The sequence below is a fragment of the Scleropages formosus genome, chromosome 4 (genome assembly GCF_900964775.1).
Source record: "Scleropages formosus chromosome 4, fSclFor1.1, whole genome shotgun sequence".
Classification (NCBI taxonomy): domain Eukaryota; kingdom Metazoa; phylum Chordata; class Actinopteri; order Osteoglossiformes; family Osteoglossidae; genus Scleropages; species Scleropages formosus.
Genome location: NC_041809.1, coordinates 21,168,101 through 21,191,146, shown reverse-complemented (window position 1 = coordinate 21,191,146; position 23,046 = coordinate 21,168,101). Strand labels below are relative to the sequence as shown.

The window sequence follows — 23,046 nt, the reverse complement described above, 5'->3', positions numbered from 1 at the left end:
TGTGGTATTTGCTGTATTTATCATAGAAACACTGAGTTCAATGTTCACCTAGATATTCTGCTCGTTATTCCAAAAATACTTAGCCCACATAGCATTTCTTTTATTACTGAAAGTTTTTACATTTTATTGCCTGCCTGACCTCAGCTCTTTCGCTCTAACACACCCTGCAGTACCAGTAACCGTTGCTCAACCCCCACCAGCACACAGTGCTCAACTGCAGGATGGAAGGACAGTTAAGACTATAGATCCTGAACCCCAAGCCTTTGAGACATGTCTGGCTTGGACTGTATCTGACCTTGGTCTGCTAACATGCTCATCCGTCAGAGTGCCGCTGATCTACTGACAAAGATGTCCGTAAGTGATGTCATCTCACTAAAGGCTCCTGTGTCAACTCTGTCCCCCGTCTCTCAGTAACCCTTAGCGTACAGAACAGAACTAAGCGCAACTAATTAGCTTTTTTTTTTTATTGCTGTGACATTTAAATTTTGCCATTTGCCTGGTGCCCAAGAGTTGACCATTTGATTTACGGACTTGTAATTTTCGTGACATTGTGGGCTACGTCTGGTCCAGGACTGCAAGGCCATTGGAAAACTTTTACTAAACTTCCACATCTTCTTAAAAAGATGTAAACAAAAAGCAGCGTGAAGCATCATTTATCCCTCTTCACGTCCCAAATCGGTACACTTGTATACCGTGCACCCTGGTGCACCATTACGTTAACTGGTGGGAGTTGTGGCTTCCCACAGTGATGGGTGGGATTTTAAAAGGTTCTCCTTAGCGGTACAGGAAGTAGCCACCTGCTGTATCGCCCCCAATGAGCAGGTCCTTCTTGTCTCAGTACAGATTGCATGTTTGGGCACACAATCTACAGTGCACCGAGGAACAAAAACTTTGTTAGAGAGCGGAGACTCGGCCGACAGCCCCCTTTTTCGTACAGCGGTGAGAAGGCGCCAGCCGTCCGCTCGCCCAACAGCTCAGTACGAACGTCCGACATCATCCATCGCATGAATGAAATACAGTAGGTCCGGGTCAAAGAGCACGAAATTGGAAGACGTATATATCCCAGCTGGTTACAGCGATCAGCTGGGACAGAACAACAGTGGGGGGCACGACCTTTAAAAGAAAAGGATGTGTTATTCCCCTTAAATTCAGAAAAGAAAAAAATTCTTGATTTTGAACAGTTATTTTACATATAACGCTTTATTTTCAGTGTTAAACTACTCTGATGTATGTTTTCAGGTACAATTTAAAATCCGAGGTTGACTTAAGTAGACGATAAGAGGAAGCTGCCCTGGTCCAAACATGGCAAGAGCAGTATCCCCCAGATCGTATTTATGTTTGCAGTATTTTTTTTTCTAGCATTTTAGAAATATTGTTTCTGAGTAACTGTATGAGTTTTCAGCAGAGTGGTACAGCAGGTGGAGCTGCTGCCTCACAGCTCTTGAGCTTTGGGTTTGAATCCTGCTCAATTTGTGTGGAGTTTGCATGTTCTTGTGTTCACATGGGTTTCCTGCCGGTCCAAGGATACACATTTTAGATAGACCAGTGACTCTAAATTGCCCTCAGAGTGTATATGTCTGACTGAGTGAGTCTATGTCATTAGCCTTTAGTGGACTAGCATCCCATCCAGGGTGTATACTGGTTCATGCCCTGTTCTTCTGGGATAGACTCCAGATCACCACAACCCTGGAGTGGACATCGAAAATGGATCCCATGAAAGTGCATCATCTTGTCACTGGTCACCAACACTCCAGAACTACAGACATGAGCTGCAAACACTGTTTGGGTGAGTTTCCCTGACATCTATAAATTACGAGTGTAAATGCAAGTTGCACTTGCCCTCACATGAACAGAAAAGTATGTAACAAAATGCAGTTCAAAATACATAAACAAGGAATTACAAAATATTATATTCAAGAGTTCATAAGTAGAACAATCCGAAGACAGTGAGCCAGCATTCAATTACAAACCTGCACTTGGCTTCAGCAACAGGTGACAAGAGTCTGGCCCAAAACACTGCAAGAACAAGTTGCTCTAGTTAGTAAATAAATACAGCTATAATTCCATATTACTCTTTTCCTCCAGAGTAGCAGTATTAGACTTTTAGATTGTAAGTAATCCGGTGCAAGTTGTATGCAAACAGAAGTTATGGGACAAAACAGGATCAGTTTGACAGTTACGTACTACTCCAACACCTCTATAAATATGCTGTATTTTGCTGTGTACATGCTATTTAAACACTATTCTTTGCAGACAGTTGTAAGCACTGATCAATGGCAGTTATACTTCATTACCATATTAAGGCTTTCTTTAGGCCGTTTATTCAAAGGCTCATTTGGTGAGTCATCGCTTCCAAATTATGGAAGTCACAAGTTTATTAAAGTTCAGCTGATTAAAATTTAATCATGTTTACACTGGTGAAATTAAGCAAACAAATTATTGTGGTTAATTTTACTTCAGTTTTCCATATAATTGAATTCAGCATGAACCGAGACAGAATGCTGACACATGGAGAGTATGGTTCCCTTGTGTACCCTTCATTTCTGAACACTCGTGCTGAAAAGAGCTGGGCCTCAGTTAATTAGCAGAGCTTCTCCTAAGGACAATTATTTCTTAAAAATTAGATACATTACAGACATGCACTAAAATAAACTTTTACGGTTATCGATTTTGCTTTGTAAATAAGTACTCTTACTTTACATTTTAATTAATCAGCGTAATGATCTTTTATATCCCAATTACAATATACACAGAAACATTTAGTTATGAAAGAGTTATAAAATGTATATGGAACGTACACAAAGACATACGTGTATACACAGTAAAATCTCTACCAACCTGCTGGTGTCTTATTTTGGTGGAATACCGATTTTGCATCCTGAGGGGGAGAGAAAATGGTGATTGAATTTTTATTGATCTGTCAGGCTAATCTGTAGGAAGGGAACTCTATATGTGAAAGACAGCGCTTCGCCACAGCGTCGTCCTTAATACAGATTCCGGCAGTGTAGTGTGTTGCACTCAGAGGAGAGGAGGCAGAGAGGAAAAGCCTGCAGCTGTTTCAACACTGACATTAGCCATTCAGCACCACATTCTCCAGAGAGGGAGTCATTCCAACGCCATCGTTTTAAACACAGGTGAAAAGCAAGAGGACACAACTCTTCTCTAAATGCGCTTAAAGTGGAGTGTGCTTTCAGATGACTTACAGAGTGTGTTTTACAGAGAACCCATACAAACTTTGAATAATACTTCTCGCTAAAATAATAGGAAAAACGATAACATGGATCCATTGTTTTCATACCACAACTGTGGAGTTTAAATGTAAGGTTAAAAATCTTCAGAATCTGATTAATTTCAATTGAAAAGCTTCAAAAAAAGAAAAAATTTAACACAGAATTAAGCTCAGGAACAGAGTACTCACGTTAGCTAATAAAATGCAATTCAAAGGTTCAAAAAATAATCTCTAGGGAAGATAAAATGGTGCACATTATACAACAGGACAGCACACAACTGACGGTGTTTTTTTTTTTTCCCCCTTTATAATGACATTAGGTTATACAAGCAAATCCTGCACCTTACAAGATCCTGAGACAGAACTTTAAATAGTAGTGCACATGACCCCAGTTCCAGGTACAATTTAAACCCTGCTGCTAACACAATTGTGTCCACATTTGAACCTGCCGAGGTTTAAAAACCCACACACAGGAATCAATACCGTGACGTAACTGAACAGCCCGTGGAGATCAGAGCACGTCAGCTATCTAAAGTGCACCAAAATTCTCACCCGATTCATGAATTGACCACCGCAGAGAAGAGCTACACAGGGCTATAGCAAAGATGGGCACATTCTCTGCAGCAGGAAGTGTGATGCTCTGTATGAGTGACACACCCATCATTTAAGGAACAGAGTAAATCTCCAGATGGACGATTCACAGGTGCAGAGATGACTCCAGCGAAGTGCTGTTTCAGCAGGCCAAGCACATGTAAAAACAAGAGCCCATCCAGGTAACAGCTGGCCAAGTGCATTACAAGCTTTAAGCTGTTGCAGAAATGCAAATTTATGTTTGAAATACACAAATAAGGAGCAAACAAAATGCTGCTCTTTTCAAAAACAAAGTGGGTTTATTTAAGCGATTTTTGGGACTTTCTCAAAGAAATGGCTCAATTGGAACCTGATAATTGAACTGCTGAGAACTGGAATCTAACTTGCATGTGAACTTAAGGAAAAAAGCATTACTTCTTAGTGCAAATACATATGTTTGTTGCATTACGTGACATCACACCCTGAGCTGTAAAGAAGCAACAGGAACTCGACACTGGCGTTGACCAGGGTCCCAGCACACCATGCTGTTCACTTTCCATTTGATGCTGAATAAGAAGGAATAATAGCAATAGAACAAAGAGAAGTTACCTGCTTTAGTGGTGGAGTAAAAGCAGTCCTTTAGCTGCATCACCAGCTGGACGAGCAGCTTTGGCTATCTGCTCCAGGAGCACAGGGGAGCCCACGGATGCACCTTCTCCATCAGGAAAAGCCCTTTCTCCATCAGCTTGGCTTCACAGCAAGACTACGGCCACACCATTCCTTTCCCCCAAGCTTCATTAATGATATTTAAATTTTGTTTTACACTATTGTGACCAACATTCATATCTCCCCAGCCCTGGACCCCAAACACAAATAAAAAAAAAAAAAAAAAGAAAAAAAAGCTTTTCTGCTACACAATATGTGAGAGCAAGACAGAAAGTACCCACAACATTTTTTCATAAAGTTAATACATTATTGCAAATGCTTGGCTCCAAATATCAAGAGTGATTGGTTAAAACTTGTTGGTTTCCTGTTCAAAATGTGAACAAAGTATTTCTGTATTCCACAATAAAAAATACCCAATAAACGTGTAGAGAAAATCACTACAAATTGCATCATTTTAGGGATAGTTTGCAGTCTTTATTTTTCCTCTTTTTAGTAGTTTCTGTTAAAATAATAAATGATTGTATGTAGAAAGCAGGAGAAAAAAGAAATACGAAGATGATTCTCTTTCTGTTTAACAGATGCAGTGTTGGTGATAATTGTACACTTTTTACATTAAAAATAATCAATACAGTTCCTTTTCTTAAGTTTATGCATTTTGTTTAGCTTTTTAGTTTACACGTCTTTAAAATCTATGTTTCCAAGCAACGCCTCAGCAAACAAGCGTCACACCTCGGCTGAAAAGGGAAGGAGAATGGAGTAAAATGTGACTTTGCACCCTGCAGTCTCTCCTTAATTCAACCATGGAATTTTGCAAGTCCCGGCCTCTCACCACTTGTCTCACACGCGTGTGAAAGGTCTTCAGTAGCTCGTTTCCAAAGGATACTGTACAGTAACATGGAGCAAAAAGAAACACACACACACACACACACACACACACACAAACAGAACTGAAGAACAAGAGCAAACACAGCAACCAAACTCAGTGCTGAGGATTTGGAGTCTACAGTTTTTGTAGGAAGGAGAAGCCAATGTAGCATATCATCTCAAAATAGTTAACGACACAAGTAGCAGGCAGTTTCCATTTGACTCGGATATATAGTAACAACGTGTTGCTCCAAGCAGAGATTTCATCATAGACCCAAAGTGCCATTCATGCAAACAAGAGATTTCAGACCCCAATTGAAGAGCTGGGGCAAAAGTCCAGGGTTCTCTACTTGTCTCTCACTTGCCCACAGGCAGCCTTTGAGCTGCATTTCCCCTAAAGCTTATATGCATTTGCTGGACATGGCCACCCTGGCTCTCTCTTGAGCTGGGATGCTTTTGCTCATGAAGCTGATGTGAGTCTGAAGTCCAGACTGCCTGTAGGGAATGGTGGTGTGTACAGCTGACCTGCAAACGGCATCAATACGGCAACTTTGGGCAACTAAATCCCTCCGCAAGTAGTCATCGATGCATTCTGTTTTTTTTTCCTGAGATACTTCTCAAAGCCTACTCCTACGTTCCTTCAGCCCTGATCAACACTCAGCTGGCCAAGTGACAGAGGTGTTGAATACTTTCCCCTTAAGCAGATTAGTGAAAGCAGACGCCTCGTTTGCAGAATTTGCCCACTGGGATGGTACAGCAGAAGTGGGCGGTTTTGTGTTTCAGTGGATATCGGGATGGGGGCACAAAGCAAGACTGACAGGCAGTGACTGGAACCATGGACCTTCTGGTGACTGTCTTTGCCCCACCCACTCAGCCCATCAACTAGAGGACGCATCTCAGCAAGGCAACAAAGGCTGTCATGAACAGACAAAACATTGTGCAGAATGTGTAACTGTGGTCTTCCAATCTTCAGCTGACCATTTTCTCCCAGGAAACATCATCACTGTTTCAGACTTCCTCTCTCATCTCTTCCCACATTGACCTCTGGGACATTTTTAGCTGGGCTCTCCAGCAGATCTCATCTGGTGCCTTGCCTGTCTCCTGATGAAACGTGGAGGGGAGGGAAAACATGAGCAAGAAGAACCTGTAGTCAGAGGGAAGTCTGAGCTGTGGAAGGACTGAAAATGATGGTCCGGAAGCAGTCGAGGAACTCTCAGTAGGTATGGTACATGAAGACAGCGTGGACATGGTACCCTTTTCTCTCTACAGCCCCTTGCACTCAGCCTGGTCCACGAAAAATGGTCCAAAGAATGTCCAAACAATGGCTGGGGTGTCCATAATGGCAGTGAGAAAAGATGCCCAGTGAACAAAAAGCATGCAAGCAACATGGGGACCACTAACAAGAACATTGATGAAGACAACAATGACAACAGCAATAACAATAAAAATAATAAATACATCTTGGGGTAAAAGGGGAAAAGAAAATGTAAATATATAAAAATTCCTTAGTTTTTCTTCAGGTTTGTGTTTATATATCCTAAACACACAGCTTTGTACATTTTGGTATAGTTCTTTCCTCTTATTTGAATTGTGCGAAAGGGGAGAAGCAGTCATGCTATGAGGGTGATGGGCAGAGTGTTTCACAAGTCCGTCTTCCCTGATTGGCTTGCGCAAATGACACAGAGGAGGAAGGTGCTACGGAGGCTCTTCCTTCCCCCCCCTCGCTGTTTGTCTGGCCTCTGCAGTGGAAGGGGCTCAGCATCACAGGGCAGTGTCTTGTGAGAGAAGATCAAAGGACAGGCTTACGCACATCTATCTTCTCTCCCCCCCGTGTCCTTTTTTCAGGCCAGACGTGGTGAGGGGGCTGAATGGCTCTGCCTACACTAACTCTTATCTGGAGGAGAATAGGGAGAGAAGGACACAGGGCAAGTCTACAGTCACCACGAGTATTGGACTGGAGTGGAGCAGCACGTTACACTCATACACTTCCTGATTGTCTGACAAAAGCATAAATGATGAAGGCCACACAATGCCATAGCTACATAATGCATTATCACAATGATAACTGACAATTCCACTAAAACACTCGACTCAGCAAGCTGACATACAAGTCAGAGCTCTTTCCAGCCAACGATGAAGACGCTTTCCAGTACAAAGCGTACAAAAGTAAATAAGAAGCAGACAGAGTTACTTTTTACAAATAGCTGTTTTTCCACAAAGGATGTTACTGAAACTATTTCCATAATGTCTCGATCGTACTTTAACTCAATAACAATGGAGAAGCTTTTTTAACGAATGAAGGAGTTTTTGTTTGGAACGCTGAACCATTATGGTGCTACATCACAATTACCCAGTGAAAGGGACAGTGGCAGATGATGGTGGAAATGTCACCGACTTGCTCTCTTGAGAAAGACATACATGCTGCATTAGGCGCCATTAGGACACAGCAATGCCTTCCCCACCATCCCAGTCTATCACTGTTATGATTATTAAGATGCTTAGCCAATGCTGCTTTCCAAATCTCATAATTTTGTCCATACATGGCTAAGTGCTCAGCTCAAGGCTGTTGCAGCAGGGTCCCTCCAGACTCAAGATGGCAACTTTTCACTAAAAAGCATCGGTGTCCCTAACCACTGCACTGCTGAGCTACATAAGGAAAAACAACTGGACTATGCCAGGGCCATGGTGGGCTGGCCCAGAAAAGCAGAGGCTGATACCTTTGTTTTTATCTGTGTCAGTACGTGGTCCTTCTTGCTTCTGGAGTAGTTGGTTGTACTTGGTCTCTACTTCCTGGAAGAGGATAAGACAGCTGAGCATGAGCTGGGACACAATGATTAAACTGTAAATGAGCTGCACCCCCGACAACATCTTGGGGAATGGGCTGCAGGTGACCATATGACGGCACTTTACCTTCAGATGGTTCAAATTGGCCTGCAGCAGACGGAGGTGAGTCATAACCTGACGGCTGAAGTTTGGGGCACCCCCCGACAGTGAGGATGAGGAGAGTAATTTCTTCAGGTCTATCCCAGAGTCTCCTGCAGAGACCCACCTGGCCCCTGGCCCCTTCTCACTGGTTTGGGCATCATCATCTGTGCTGCTCTCGCCTGAGCCACCATAGCCCTGCAAGACCACGTAACTACCTGATTGTGGAGAACAGACACAGGTTAGCCTGGTATGTCAACCAATGTAGGAAAAAGTCTTGCCTTGAAACGGGTCCATACACCACATGAACTTACTGTACTCATCAGAGGCCTCGAAGAAGCCAGTGTCCCCTGAGGGGAGCTCCCGTGCTCGCTCCTCCTGCACGACCTCCGACCCTTCTGTGCTGTCCTCCGGGGACAGGAGTACAGCAGCTGCTCGGGCTGCTGGGCTATCCATGGGGCCCCGAAGGGAGGTGGTCCGCAAGAGACGTCCCCCGGGTGCTTGTCGCGCCCGTTCCTCCTCCTGGGCCAGCATCTGTTTAAGCAGGACCTTCCTGAGGGCCTCCACTGGAAGGGGCAGAAAGAGTGCGCGTGTTAGCGTAATGCCAAACTACTCTACTGGACAAGGTGGTAGGGTACAGTGTGGTGCGGCACACCGCAATGACAGAGGTCGTGCTGTGGATGTAGCAATGTATGGTCAGTGCTCTGCTTACTGACAACGGTCACCCACTCACAGGTCTGCAAGGCCTCTTCAGCAGCAGAGCTCGGGTAAACAAAGGTATCTTGTTCATCGTCATCAAGGGTGACTGTCAACTGTGACTGCGGTAGTCTATCAGAGAGGCTTGGTTCCAGGAAAGGCCCATCTTCCCCATCCTGTTCTGGACCCTCATCCTCCTCTCCCTCAGACTTTATGTCATCAAATGGATTGGTGCCAACTGGGGGGTTCTGCATCATTCCTGTGGGTGATGTGCCTCCATCTTTCTCTGAGTGCACAGCAAAATATGTCAACAAGTGTTAGTAAGCTGCGCAGAGCCTTCACCAATCAGTGTGCGATGTGCGTATGTTAATCAAGCTTCAGTCCATGGCCTACAACACTGTGAGTACAGGCACTGTAAGCACACAAGGAACTCCACCCACCAGGGGACTGAATGCTTCCGGTCGAGATGCGGTCAGGGTCTTTATTCAATTTCGCTTCACCACTGTTCATCATCTCCACAGCCTCACGTTCCCCACTGTAAAAAATATCAGAAATGTTCTCATTTTACATTGTAAATGTTTTAATTGTACATCTACAAACAAAATGCTATACAAAACTGAACAAACAGTCCTATGAGTACACTTACTCGGGCTGAGGTAAAGGTATAATATTGTGCAGTTTCTTTTTCATCAAGTCTGCCTGTTGTGTGATGAGACACTGCCACCTGGTGGAAGGAGGGTGAGGAACAAGGTGAAGTTAAACAGCTACGCGGTCAATTTCAGCACAAATTGAATCTTGGCTGGCAAACATTACTTACGTTCTCTGCTCTGACACAGTCTGTGCCATCAGCTCATAGATCTGTGCTCCGTTTTCTGACATGGAGAGTACAAAAAAGGACTTGTTGTCTGGTGAAAGAAAGAGCAAAGCATTGTTAGTTAAGATTAAAAGCAAGCCAATGACTGAAAATTAACATTTAAACCACAGCTAATGATCAGTCAAGTATTAATGTACTGTTCAAATCACACCCACTGAAAAACTGATGCTATGCTTTAGTGCTATGCTTAAACAGAAACCAAAACACCTTCCCAGCAGCATGGTACATGAGGCCTGACCTCACCTGTGGCAACTGAGCGAACCAGGACAGTGTTGAGCTTGATGACAGGGCTGAAGATGTGTTTAGTGTCAGCAGTGCCTGCCAGGTTCTTGCTGTGGCACTTTAGGATGAGGCGGTCATCCTGCTTCTGCAGCAGAACCAAGATATCCTCCAGGAGCAACGTGTACAGCTCTTAGAAGGTGGATTGCAGGCCAACGGGAAGAAGAGGTTAGAGAGCTGGACCTTTGACTATAGAGTCATACAAAAATCTGCTGGAATACTTCTAAGGAAAAAACTTGCAAATTTTGAGTAAAAGCCATTGGCTAAATTATGTTAGCGAATAATCGTTACCTAATCCTAAGGAGATGACCGATATCATAAGGTTGAGAAAATTTCCAAACCAGCCACTAAACGGCGGTCAATGAAACCTCGACATTCAGCAATCCTCTAGAAAATCTTCCTTGAGACTCAACACCTCTTGCCTCATACCCAAACAAATCATGCTTTTAAATCAGGAGTCCAGCTGTCATACCGATTGTCTTGTCTTTATTAACCTTCCAAGACAGGGGACCCTCATGCACCATTTTCTTCTTGGTTAGGTCAAGATTCTGGAGGAGGGGGGGGAAACATGTACATGTAAACTTGTGTTTCCATTCCTCACACCTAGAGACCTGAGCAGATTCCCTCTTTGCCCCACCTATAGCTGGTTATGGAACAATGAAACTAAAGACTCACCTTGAACTCAGCAATGAGTGTGTTCTCACTCTGCTTCAATGAAGACAGGTCTAACCGCCTCTGATAGTCCTCCAACCTCTGGCATAAGCACAGGAAACACATATACAAAACTCAGCAGCAGTATGCATACTGGTCAAATTATCTGTAACCCAGAAGTTACTGGTTCAAGGCCCAAGAGGAGGTCCTGCTGCAGTTACCTGTTTGTTCTCAGACTCTTTCACAGCCTGATTGACATAGTTCAGTATTTTTCGACAGCATTCACCTGCCCTCTTCACCTTCTCTTTCTCCTCAGCGTCATCTGTAAAACACACATGCAAGTAGATCAGAAGAAATGGAAAATTTGAGATAATCAGACAATGACATATGGGCACATACTCATTTGCAATGCAGATCATACCTTACATTTTTTCAATAAGAGCCAAGGCTTACCTTGACAAGCTCAAGCAGCTTCCAACGAGTACATAAAACTTTGAGAACTGAAAACACACTACACTGTACTGACAGGGGGCCTAGTGTTAGTGTCAGCATCCATGAAGAGCTCTAAGCATCCAAAGCTCCATGAAGGGCAGCAATTTTGAACTGGACTCCAAACAATTCAACAAGACCACGTGGCTCCTTTCAGAACCATACCAGCCAGGTGTTCTGAAGTTAAAGCAACTGTTGCAGGTATGACATTAAACTGGGAAAGTGCAGGCCCAACCAACCTGTGTACTTGGCTATGCTCTCAAGCAGCAGGGGGTACTTGGTTAGTCTCTGCATCTCTACGGGAATGATATCCTTGAGCTGGAGTCTGCGGCACAACCGATTACTCTCAGCCTCCTGTTGAGTGACAGAACAGCATCCCCTGGTGCTTAGACTGCAGGTGTCTCAGCAGATGGGAGACAATGATGGTTCAAACATCAAGAACTACAACAGCATTTACTGTAGACAGAGAAACTGTAGGAGGAATTTAATAGCATTCATTAGCCAAATATATTTAATCATTTGGGATCTGAATCATCAGCGAAACACATATTTTACAATGTTTGATTTCTGGCGCCACACTGAGCTGTCATTACTTATTATATGCAGTCACGACCCACTCACCAGGATGAAGGAGGTGAAACGCTGGTCCTTCTTCTGCCGTGTCTTGATAAGCTCCAAGGCAAAGGGCTGGTTGCTACAGAAGGTGCCCACCGCTCGCTTGATCTTCTCCTCCTCATCGCCACTGAACTGAAAGAGCCAACAGGAAAGTATCAGAGACAGTTTCCACGGCAACAGCAAGACTTTCTTCATGCGGAAATTTCCCACACTGTCAATCATGGTTTGGGGTCATTGCTAAAGGGACAGGGTCACTGCAATCGGAGATGGCTGCCATGCCCCCACTTCTTGACAAGTGACAAATGCGGAATATCCAACAAGGTGAATCACCCCTTACCGAAAGAGTGGGTAAAATCGAAGATGATATGTGACAGGACATTAGGTCAAATCGAAAACACTGCTCTTACCCAGGAGAGCAAGTCTTCTCCTATCAGATCTATTACTGTTGTCTCATTTTTCTTCCGGATCGCCGTCATCTGTTCTGATATGGAACCTGCAATTCAGAAGGGATAAAAAGGGGACCATTCAAAGAGGAGGACAAAGACACACAGCCACACACACAGAGCAATACAAGACTAATGTGTAGTCAAGGCAGTCACTGTGCAGAGACAGAGCATCACCATGTCATCAGTGCCAGTGTGGAATAAGAGGGAGTCACAACAGACGGTAACCATGTTACCAGAGGTTTAGTTATATCATTGGATACCATGTAGCTGTATGATCTCCTCCAAGTTGGTGAAGATGTTCTTAATGTCTGCAGGTGGCAGAATGGCATCCCTGGTCAACTTCTGGTAGAAGACACTGTCCAGCACTCTGAGCATGCGAAGATGAGCACGCTCTGTGTAGAAAAGCTCTGCGGACACAGACATAACACACAAAACAGTGTAGGTTCCATACAGCACTGACCCAACACAAGAGTCAAAAAACATGGTGTAGAAATACAGCTTTAGCATAATGTAGGTAAGGCTGACCATCGTATGTCTATTATACCTGTTGAGACAGCTCCCTTACAAAGCCTCACGCTCCATACCTAATCCCATCCACCAATGATCAGCTGCACATGATAGGGTCCTCACCATTGATGACTTCCTGCCTCTTGATCTCGTGCGGGGTGAGCCCAGCCAACACCTCCCGGCTCACAAGCTGCTGCCAGTTTGGGGGGTCCTGCTCAAATTCAAACTCATTGCCCTGGTCATCTTCACTCTGCACATCTGCGGATGTCACTGTGTCCATCCTAGAAGGGGTGGATGCAGGCATGTGGCACAGCTCAGGCCCATGGCTAGAGCACATACTCAGTAATACCCAAACATACCCGTATACATGCAGAGAGCAGCAGTAGGTCAGCAAAAGCATGCATGAGCTCACCTCCTGAAAGCCTTGGGAGTGCCCACCTCCAGAACCCTAAGAAAGGAAAAGAAACTAAAAACAGTCAATTTTGTCTTGTGGGCAATCAACAAACACAGCATATTACTCTCTGCAGGCTGTCTATGTACATTTGATGGTCTGCTCTCTATAGGTAGTGCTGAAAGGCCAGGCCGGTGAGGCTCTCCTGCAAAGGAACGCTGTCATTCTGCAAGGCAATGTAGGGAATAAATAAGCACCTGAGCATATCAGCCTGTGCTTACAGACCCCCCTGGGGGACTATGCAACATGGCTCCAGAGAGACTGTGTCTGGAACCAAGCGTGGTAAATCCAGAGGACATTCTGTAGAGGACCATTTTGCTTCAGTTTAAAAAAAAGCCGTATGTGACGGAGGTAGCAAGAAATCTCAATTTTCAGACATCCTATCAGTAGAAAAGAAATGAGCGGAAGGTGAAGTAAAGCCGATACCCACCTGTCTCCCTCCCGCTCCTCCTCCTGCAGCTGGTCCAGGCAGGAGGGGCTAAAATCGAAGTGGGTGCTAGGGGTGTGCGGTGTACTGTCCACTGAATCACTTGTGTGGGGCCCCTCGCTGAGCTTGGGGAGGGCGGAGGAAGGTGCAAAACCTGGGAGAAAACAGGTGTAGAAGAGTTAAACAACCTTAACTAAAGAGCACAACAGCTGCAAAATTGTAGAATATAACTGTAAAAGCGAAAACATCAAAAAGTCAATGTATTTGAAATGTAAATGCTGATGCAGTTCAATGAAGAATTTTGTTTTCTACTGGACCCCTGAAAGCAATTAAGACAAACAACAACATGGAAATTGTTTTTCAAAGGAGACATAGGACAGTTGTACTGTGAGACAAATGCGAAAGCAATTCAGGCACCTCACCAGAGAGAACAAGAAGAACAAAGCCAAACAGTAAGGCGGGAGACAGAGGAAGGCAGACAAACCAAGATGAAGGTGGAGAGAGAAAGAAGTGGGAGGACTCTCACCAGACTCACAGTCCCGACTGCTACCCTCAGATGCTTGACTGCTGGTGGAACTATATGGAGGTGAGGTGGCAGCTGCCGGCGTATGGGTTGCATCCGAACCCTCACTAGATTGACTCCCGCGGGTTCGGCCTGGTTCCAGGTGCTCCGGGGCGTTGAGGGCTGGCTGCGAGAGCTGCTTCTGTGGACGCTGTCTGTTGAGGTCCACGGCCCTGCCGACTGCACAGATGCATAGAGAGACACACACAAAGGTTTAGGTTAGTCTCTTCTCATCAGTTTCCTCCTTGGTCTCTGTGTGCCAGTCCCACAGGAAAGGTGGAGCAGCAATAGTACTCAGGCTGGACAGGAATACAGCGGAAGGACAGAGATCCAAACACACTTTTTCCCCACCCTGTGACATACTCAGAAGACAGTTAAGCATTTTACCAACAATGAGCCTTCAACAAAGGCACAAATATGGACCTACTTGATGTTGCATCATTCCGACTGGGCCGCCGTGGAGGGACAAGGATGCTGGGAAATCTAGGCTTCTTCACTTTCTCCTCCCCTTCCTTCTCTGGCTTGATGCTCTTCTGCTCAGGGGGGCAAAGACCCTGGTCAAAGCCTTCTGTCTATGGTAACCTCTGTATTCACAGTAACCTCCATGAGTTAAGTGCATGTGGATGTAAAGTTATGTGTACGTATAATCATGCCCGTCTGTCTGTGCATGTGCAGGTACACAGATGTGCTTGTTCCGGTCTGAGAGTGCACCTTGATTTTGGGGAGGAAGTTGATGCGCACTCGCTTGGGCTCAAGGCTGCGTGGCTCCTTCACCCTCACACCCAGGTGCTTCATGTAGGTGAGGATCACATACTGCATGGTGGTGCTGGGGTGTCACAAACGGGAGGTCAATGACAAATCAGCACTGCACTGCTGTTCGCTCAAAGGCATCTTGGGGAAAACACTAAAGGGTAGATGTGAAAACTGCTGGGTTTTTAGACATAATTCCATTAAGGTGGTTTTTCTTGTACATTCAGACATATTAAATCTATGGTAGGGGTCCTCTTATACTGCACATGTCGGCTATGATCTACCATGAAAGCTTCATTTACAGTCACCCTGAACTTTGAATCATACTATTATACAGTATTTGCCCTGGGATATTATAAAAGCCCTGGTACTCAGAAACCAGTTTGCTTAAAAACTGCCACCACCAATCATACTGACAAAATAAATCCACATAAAAACTTCATTCTAAAAAGCACTATTGACTGTTTTTCTCTTTAATAACATCTGATAGATTCACTAGATGGCACCAGACTACACCATCAGAAAACAGCGCCACTAAATGGAGTCCCAAACTATGTTGCGCTGTGGTACCGCAATTTTGTATTAAGGCAGTGCGTAGCGCAGTTTCAGGGGGACCAGAAATAGCCGCTGTGCGGCCTTCTGTCACAACAAGCCATGGTCTCTCTGTACGCAGCCTGGCCATCTGTCACCGCACTGTCTCCTGCAGTTGCCTGGAACACACTTAACTGCAGAAGACCGTACAGCATGCCCGGCAATCATATGGCCTTTTAAACATGCATGAATGAATGTGCCTAGAGAGGGAAGCAGATTGGCATCCCTAATGTCTTGGATGATGCTGTCAGATGGAACCGAGTTTATGGCCTGTACACTGTAGCAGGAGCGCTGTACATTCCGACCGAGTTCCTGACAAGCAAACGAAGGAGGAATTTGTTTGAACGAATCATCTGATGTCACTTCTATATTATGTAGCTATTATAAACCTCATTTTGCACATTCATGTCCAGGCTGGCTGCCTCATTTTGTTACCTAGTGACACACCAATCAAAAGTAATAACTGCAGCTATTCATACTTCTCATTATTTCAGGATAAATACCATTCTGAAAAATACAACACATGGGTTCTTCAGGGACCATGAACCACTAACCTTGCAGTTTGCATGTATCTCTTTAAGCACTTCACTACCTGCATTCTCATGCAACAACATGCCGGAGAAGACCACACAGCATTGCTTCACACCAACACTGCACACAGTGAAAGTACACACTTGAAAAGGAACTGAGCTGTGGGCTCTTTCACTCTGACTTGACAACATGTGGTATAGACACCATATTGACACCATATTCCGTGGTCAGAGTAGCTGCACTGTCCGAGCATCTCAGACAACTGAGGTGCAACTTCTTATCTGTCCTCCTGTCATCCCTTCCAACACAGCCAGTTGCACTCATGCGCCATCCTGGCCTGTATCTTTTATCAGCTTAAAGGCAGAAAGAATCTGTCCCTGTAACTGCACTAAAATAGCACTGGGTGTGTGGATCTTAGATTAAGCCGAAAGCTCCTCCCCTCTGGTGTCCCTGACTGACTTCACTGTTGGTATCTAGTTTATAAAACTAAACGTTCCTGCAGGGCAAGAGTGCCAAGAGCTACTCGTATACCACACTCAAGACTACTGCTATTGTGTCTGTAGTGATCAGGCACCAGAATTGAGGGCCGCCTGCAGTGGGACATGTTCTTACCACTTTTCCTCTTCTGTGGGCTGTGACGTCAGTCTGTAAGAAAGCACAATGAAGAGTTGTCAGTTCCCATTCACATAAAGCACTACTTGATACATTCGTAACAAAATTCCAAAGAACGCTAATGACAAAGAAAGAATTGCATTTATTTAAAAAAAAAAAAAAAAAAAAAAAGTGTCTGCAAATCAAACTTCATGTATACATCCCAATTTAAATAAATAAATAAAGAACAACATTCATTTTTATATGCCTCCATGTTTCAGCTTTTTATGGGGTGGGATTAAAAATAATTTAGATTTATTCATTTAGTTGACATTTGTCCAAGACCACTTACAATATTAGGTTTGCATACTAAGCTAATTATTTACCCATTGATAGAACTGCTGTACAAATTCCTGCTGAACCTATTCGGTGTCAGCTCCTTGGTTCAACACAATGACTAGCTGTCACTCTACCTACTGCTCCATTCACTGAGTTAAAGTGTAAGCAAATGGGTAGTCCCCATAATGACAAATAATGCTAATGAGTGTTTGGGGAAACTTGTACGTGTGCATGTGTGAGAGTACATGTGGGTACCTGTGAGTGTTCCACGTTACTTGCTGGTTTCTAATGATGTGACCCCACTTGTCTTCCCCTGGCCTGTGTGTGCATGTGTGATGGACTTACAGCACATCCTCTATCTTGGAGATGATGTGCTCAGCACAGGAGCGCTCCCTCTCCAGGGCCACGCGGCTCCTCACGCGCTCTGTGTCCAGCCGGGCCAGCTCGCCCTCGGCTAGCGTAAGGCCCATGCTGCGCTTCTGCCTGCAAACACACAAATAAGTCACAGTGAAATACTCAGTTCATTACAAAAAACAGTGTGTGTTACGCGCATGTGGGACAGGTGCCAGTGATGTGCTCTTACCGGAAATCCTCCAGGTGCCTCTGTATGTCGGCCAGCAGAGTGTCCTGAAGTAACTGCACATACTGCCTGTGAAGCTCCTCTGGGATCATCTCCGGCCTTCGTCGCTCTGTGGAAATAGTGCGTGGTCATGACCGCACACACTGTTAGGGATGTGGTCACAGTCAGAGCCACAAGTTTAGAGACTCATACCGTATATGCATGCAGACAGGGGTTAACATACACCAAAACACACTGACATACCAAAGACTGAAAAGCCAGAACAACCTACCCACACGCAACATCTTGAACCCTGAGGGATCACAGCAGCCAGGAAAGGTTTATTTTAATAATTTTATGTGATAGCTGGTATTCAGGCCAGCCTTTTCACAAACTAAAAGCTATTTTGGAAATCACACCATGACCATTTATAGAGCATAGTGGAAAGGGAAAGAGGGATGTGTCTCTTTTTTCACAGCTCTTAAACACTAATGGCACCTACTGCCTGTAACCTTGGTTTCACAGTTTGTATTGAAAGCAAAAACTGCACTACCTACAATATAAACCCAAAACCACAAAAAAGGAAATGAAACCACTCTATGACTAAAATAAGGAACTTAAATTGTCCACATCATAGGAACTGAGACAACAGTTTCTAAGGTAAAACAAGCCAGGAAGGCAAGCAGCCCAAGGGTAAATGAGTAACTACATAAAGACATGTTCACAGTGTGATAGTATAAGGGAGACCCATTCACTGTAAGATGTGAGAATATTGCATTCTTCAGGATGCACTGTACTTACCGAGATCAGAGGCGATGGACTCTGGAACTGCTACTTTAAGATTCTGTGCAAAGAGACAACACAAATAATGCTCATCCAACACACAGCCCTCATTTTCACAAAAGTGACTTAATGGAACAACAGGTTTGATGCAATGGTATCCAAAGGAACCATAACATCTGTTCATAACTAAAAGACTAGAGATCAGGGGTAAAACAGTGGAGGTAGAGACAGCATAAGAAGTGGGTTCATCTCAGCCTCCATCATTTTCCCCAGCTCTGCTCATCATTCCAGAGGCGGCAGCCCCAGGACCCAAAAGCTAAGGTTCTTGTGTGAAGAAAAGTCACCCATGTCTGCCCAAAGGATGTGTCAACTTACAATGAATGAAACGCCAACTGCACCACAGCACCAAACTCCAGACAAAAATGGAAAAGACAAAAAGTATTTCCAAGCAGCTGAAGAACCAACTTCTCTCCTGGTTAGAAATATACTGGAAGATGGAGCCTGAAGACTGACTGGAGATCCACTTTGCAAGGTAGCCAATGATTCCTTACTCTTGCAGAACAAAGGCTAAGGCAAGCTTTAGTTTAGTGTAAGGATGAATACCCCCCCCCCAAGTCCAGTTTCCTTCAACAGAACATCCAGTACCTACACCTAAAAACATGCAGCTCTGGGCCATAATCTCATCCCAAATCCAATTACTGGACATGACGCCAAAGCACACAGCTAAAATTAGACTCCTTGGAGTCAAAGTGGCAGCCTACTTCACTACACAGAGGCTGGCTGTTATTGCAGGATTAGGTAAATAAAATAATCACCTACATTTACATATATCTGACTGCAAATTGCTTTACAGCTTGAACTTCACAACACCATTCTCCACCCTGGGTTCAAACACACACATGGTACCAGGTTGCTGTTTTGCCTTAGATCAAACATTAAATCAGCAGCAATGACAATACATAAATTTGTTAAGCAAGATGAACAAAATACCCTTCAATTAAACTCTCAGTGTTTATATGCCCTTGTCTGTCTGTGGTACGTTTTATCTGATGGGGACAGATGACCACAGTTTCACTGAGACTGTAATGATACCTCACACCTGGATCCGACCTGCAGGAGACTAAGGTGCCCTCGACACAGCCTAGCCCCGCTGAAGCGATCGGACCACATTTACAAATCAAAGTGTGCAGATTGAAATGGAACATAATCTCCTTACCTATGGCACACACATACATGGACACCAACACACCGTACGCATGTACATACACACATGTGCACATAGGTGCAACCATGTCTGTAGTGCTATGTATCTTAAGACTCTTTGCGGTGAATGGCTGGGAGGCAAGCAAGGGGTGGGCCCTGCTTATGGAGAAGGCTGAGACAGCAGCCAAACACAGCCTGACCTCAGGATTAGTGAAACGGGCCAGGGACTCGCAGTAACCTCTGGCCCCACCAAAAGCCGTGGCAGACGGACGCGAGGCAGGATCTAGCCAGGAGCCAGATTGGGCATTGAGGTTGGAGCAAGCTCTCACTCACAACACACACAGAAACTGGCATATTTCAAACATCTCTGAAAATAACTGTCCTCTGTACTTTTATATATTTTATATTAATACATTCTAGTATTTTGTATTTGCTATACAATTTCTGTCCACTTTTGTACACACTGTCTTCCTCTGTTGCTTGTGTTTACTATGTGCTGCATGCCACTTTGGACAAAAGTGTCTGCCAAACGGATAAATATAAATGTAAGAATAATCTCTTAAATACTTTTACTGCATTTAATACCCTTGCAGATCCTGGATTATATAATCCTGTTGTCCTTTTCTTTATATGCAACGTTCTGCCAGTGGGTGGCGGGCTTCACTCACCGCCGTCCGGTCCATGAAGAAACTACAGAAGTCCACAAACATGCGACGCGTCTCTTTGGCATTCACCTGCTTGTACAGGTCAGCGTAGAGGTAGCAGAGCTGAAGAGAATCACAAGAAAATCGCAGTTCAGCTCAGACAACCGACGAACAGCAGGGCTAATGAGAGGAAAACACAGAGGGTGTAACACTGAGTGTCCCTAATTTACACCTTTCAACAAAGGATCTATTTAGGCAGCAAATACTAAATCTGATAGGTGCGAGTAGATGACAGCGTCACCTGACCCTACACCCTCCAGCAGAAATTAAAGTCAGAATCACTGAGTGCGGAAGGGTCAAAGGTTGAGCGTGTACCAGTGGTGCAGGGTCGAACTGCGAGACTACATGGTGGAGGAAGGCTGCCAGGTGTGCAGGCCGCGACTTGAGCAGCTCAATGCTCTGGAAACAGCTGCACTGGCCGTTGAGCTGACGGAAGGGAAAGAGGCAAAGACAGTGTCAGAGAGGGAAACTGAAGACAGTACAGACTCCTGCACACATCATGCAAAGGTTTATACCTGCTCTTGCTCTGCGGTGAAATCTTCATCTTCAGCACCGATGATGAGCGGGGCCAGGCGTGATGATGGGCTTCCAACACTAGATTGGGACTGGGAATCCTGAAAGTGGGGGAACACCCAAGATATGACTAACACAGTGAAAACAGCCCAGCGTTCTGCAGTGGTGGTGTGGTAAAAAGGCTGCACTTCCTTAATCCCAGCAGCAGCTTTCAGCAAGCAATAGCCACTTAATATAATCACTCAAGATGGACAGTTAAATTAGGGCTCGGTACTGGGTTCTCTGTTCTTCTCAATCTACACCTCCTCCCTCGGCCCTGTTATCGCCTCCCATGGCTGATGATACCCAGCTCTTCCTCTCATTTCCACGTGGAGCATCAGATATTTCTGCACGCATCACTGCCTGTCTGTCGGACATCTCTGCATGGATGTCTGACTACCACCTCCAACTCAACCTCTCCAAAACAGAGATCCTACACCTCCCAGCTGGCCTGTCTTCCTGTCACGATCTCTTGATCAACCTGGACAACTCACTCATTTTGCCTACTTTCTCGGCAAAGAGTCTGGGAGCGATGACTGAATCAAGTCTATCTTCCTCTGAGCACATCAAAGCCACATCCCAGACCTGCAGATACATCTTGCATAACATCCGCAGGATCCATCCTGACCTCATCACAGACTCTGCCCAACTACTTGTCCATGCCATGGTGACATCCCATCTGGACTACTGCAACTCTCTCCTGTCTGGCCTTCCCGCTACTGCCATCAAACCTCTACAGCCAATACAGAACGCTGCTCCCCGAATTACGTTTGACTTGCCGAAGCGTTTCCGCATATCTCCCCTCCTCCTCTCTTTGCATTGGCTTCCTACAGCTGCACAGATCAAAGTTAAAACCCTGGTTATGGCTGACAAATTCATCAATGGAACTGCTCCCAGCTATCTAGAAGACTTGCTCATCCGCTACACTCCAACAAGACCGCTACACTCTTCCACATCTGCCTGCATGGTGGTCCCATGCACAAAAGTAAAACATGGAGGTTCTTAGTTTTGGCTCCACTGTGGTGGAATGACCTCCCACTCTCATTCAGAACTGCTGATTCTCTGTCCACATTGAAAAAGTTTCTTAAAACTCACCTTTTCCAGACTCACTTCACCCATGATCTCTTAAGTTCATGTAAGGTGTAAATGTTCATACACTACAACTTTGAGATCATGCTCAGATAAACCAATATGCAGCTACTCCTGTAATGTAATGCAAATGTTTACATGTATCGCCCCCCACAAAAAAAAAAAAAAAAAAAAAAAATTACTAGGTAAGTGATCAAGAATCGTAGATATTCTGACAAAGTTTATGCAGCTACTCATGTGATTAACATTGGCTCATATGGTGGAAAGAAACAAACTGCACTTAAGCATCACGCGTCTGCATTTAAGTTTCTCTTCCAGCTAATGAAATGCACAAATTGTATTTTCTATCAGATGTACATCCCTTTGGAGAAAAGCATCTACTAAATGAATAAATGTAAATGTATCATACACCCTAACCTAGGGTGAGGCTTTACCAGGTCGGGCGTGCTTTCATTCTCTGGAGAGGTGCAGGAGTTGAGGCTGTCCCTGGGGGTGGTCTTTGGGCTGTGGCAGGGGTAATCTCTTTGGCATGGGCTCTCTGGGTGGGAGGTGGGGTGGCTAGGAACAACCTGTGAGGAGATCGTTCCATAAGAGCAGTACAAAAAAATAAACCTTTCTCCACACACATAAAAGCTGTGGCTGAAATGCCACTCCCACGTCCCTAAAATGGCTCACCGATGTACTTACAGAAGGTGCTGTACTGCTGACCCAAGAGCCATCAGCACAGCCGTCGCTCCGGGAGGAGAGTGTTGGATCTACATCGCTGCTGCAGCCGTCCTCTGCCTCACTCCACTGCAGGGTGTCGCCAGGCCGGGGGGAGGGTAGACCATCCTAAGAACAGCGTATCATCAGGCAACCCACCCAAAAAACACAAACCTCACGTTCTCGCTAACTCCCATTTAGCGCCAGAGGAGGAACAATACCTGGACTCCACCTGTAGCTTTGCTGAGCTCCCCTTGCAGCTGTGGAATGTGCTTCTTGGCTTCCTGAATCTCCTTCAGTAGTTTAGGTGTGGGGTTCTTGCTGTACTCCTCCTTCATGGCCTGCAGCAGGGGTGGGGAGACACACAGCATAACAGTGGCGTTGCCAGGCCCTGTCAGAACACC

General features: G+C 45.0%; 1 protein-coding gene across 2 annotated transcripts in view; it reads right to left on the bottom strand.

The window, feature by feature from the left end:
• Positions 1–5,005: 5,005 nt before the first annotated feature.
• Positions 5,006–23,046, bottom strand: part of arhgef12b (Rho guanine nucleotide exchange factor (GEF) 12b) — a 66,571-nt gene continuing 48,530 nt past the window's right edge. For both annotated transcript variants that reach the window (XM_018755370.2, XM_018755371.2), the window contains 32 exons: positions 22,864–22,983; positions 22,628–22,771; positions 22,375–22,509; positions 20,815–20,913; positions 20,615–20,725; positions 20,264–20,362; positions 18,411–18,453; positions 17,634–17,739; positions 17,396–17,533; positions 16,733–16,765; positions 14,960–15,074; positions 14,676–14,781; positions 14,213–14,428; positions 13,690–13,840; positions 13,221–13,256; positions 12,932–13,089; positions 12,562–12,708; positions 12,263–12,348; positions 11,862–11,987; positions 11,480–11,594; positions 10,973–11,073; positions 10,776–10,853; positions 10,573–10,648; positions 10,065–10,232; positions 9,765–9,852; positions 9,594–9,671; positions 9,388–9,482; positions 8,985–9,233; positions 8,566–8,817; positions 8,240–8,469; positions 8,047–8,119; positions 5,006–7,223 (listed from right to left, as the gene is read on the bottom strand). In XM_018755370.2, coding sequence (XP_018610886.2) covers positions 7,213–7,223; positions 8,047–8,119; positions 8,240–8,469; positions 8,566–8,817; positions 8,985–9,233; positions 9,388–9,482; positions 9,594–9,671; positions 9,765–9,852; positions 10,065–10,232; positions 10,573–10,648; positions 10,776–10,853; positions 10,973–11,073; positions 11,480–11,594; positions 11,862–11,987; positions 12,263–12,348; positions 12,562–12,708; positions 12,932–13,089; positions 13,221–13,256; positions 13,690–13,840; positions 14,213–14,428; positions 14,676–14,781; positions 14,960–15,074; positions 16,733–16,765; positions 17,396–17,533; positions 17,634–17,739; positions 18,411–18,453; positions 20,264–20,362; positions 20,615–20,725; positions 20,815–20,913; positions 22,375–22,509; positions 22,628–22,771; positions 22,864–22,983 — 3,783 coding nt within the window. In that variant the 3' untranslated portion in view covers positions 5,006–7,212. The remainder of the gene's footprint in view (positions 7,224–8,046; positions 8,120–8,239; positions 8,470–8,565; positions 8,818–8,984; positions 9,234–9,387; positions 9,483–9,593; positions 9,672–9,764; positions 9,853–10,064; positions 10,233–10,572; positions 10,649–10,775; positions 10,854–10,972; positions 11,074–11,479; positions 11,595–11,861; positions 11,988–12,262; positions 12,349–12,561; positions 12,709–12,931; positions 13,090–13,220; positions 13,257–13,689; positions 13,841–14,212; positions 14,429–14,675; positions 14,782–14,959; positions 15,075–16,732; positions 16,766–17,395; positions 17,534–17,633; positions 17,740–18,410; positions 18,454–20,263; positions 20,363–20,614; positions 20,726–20,814; positions 20,914–22,374; positions 22,510–22,627; positions 22,772–22,863; positions 22,984–23,046) is intronic.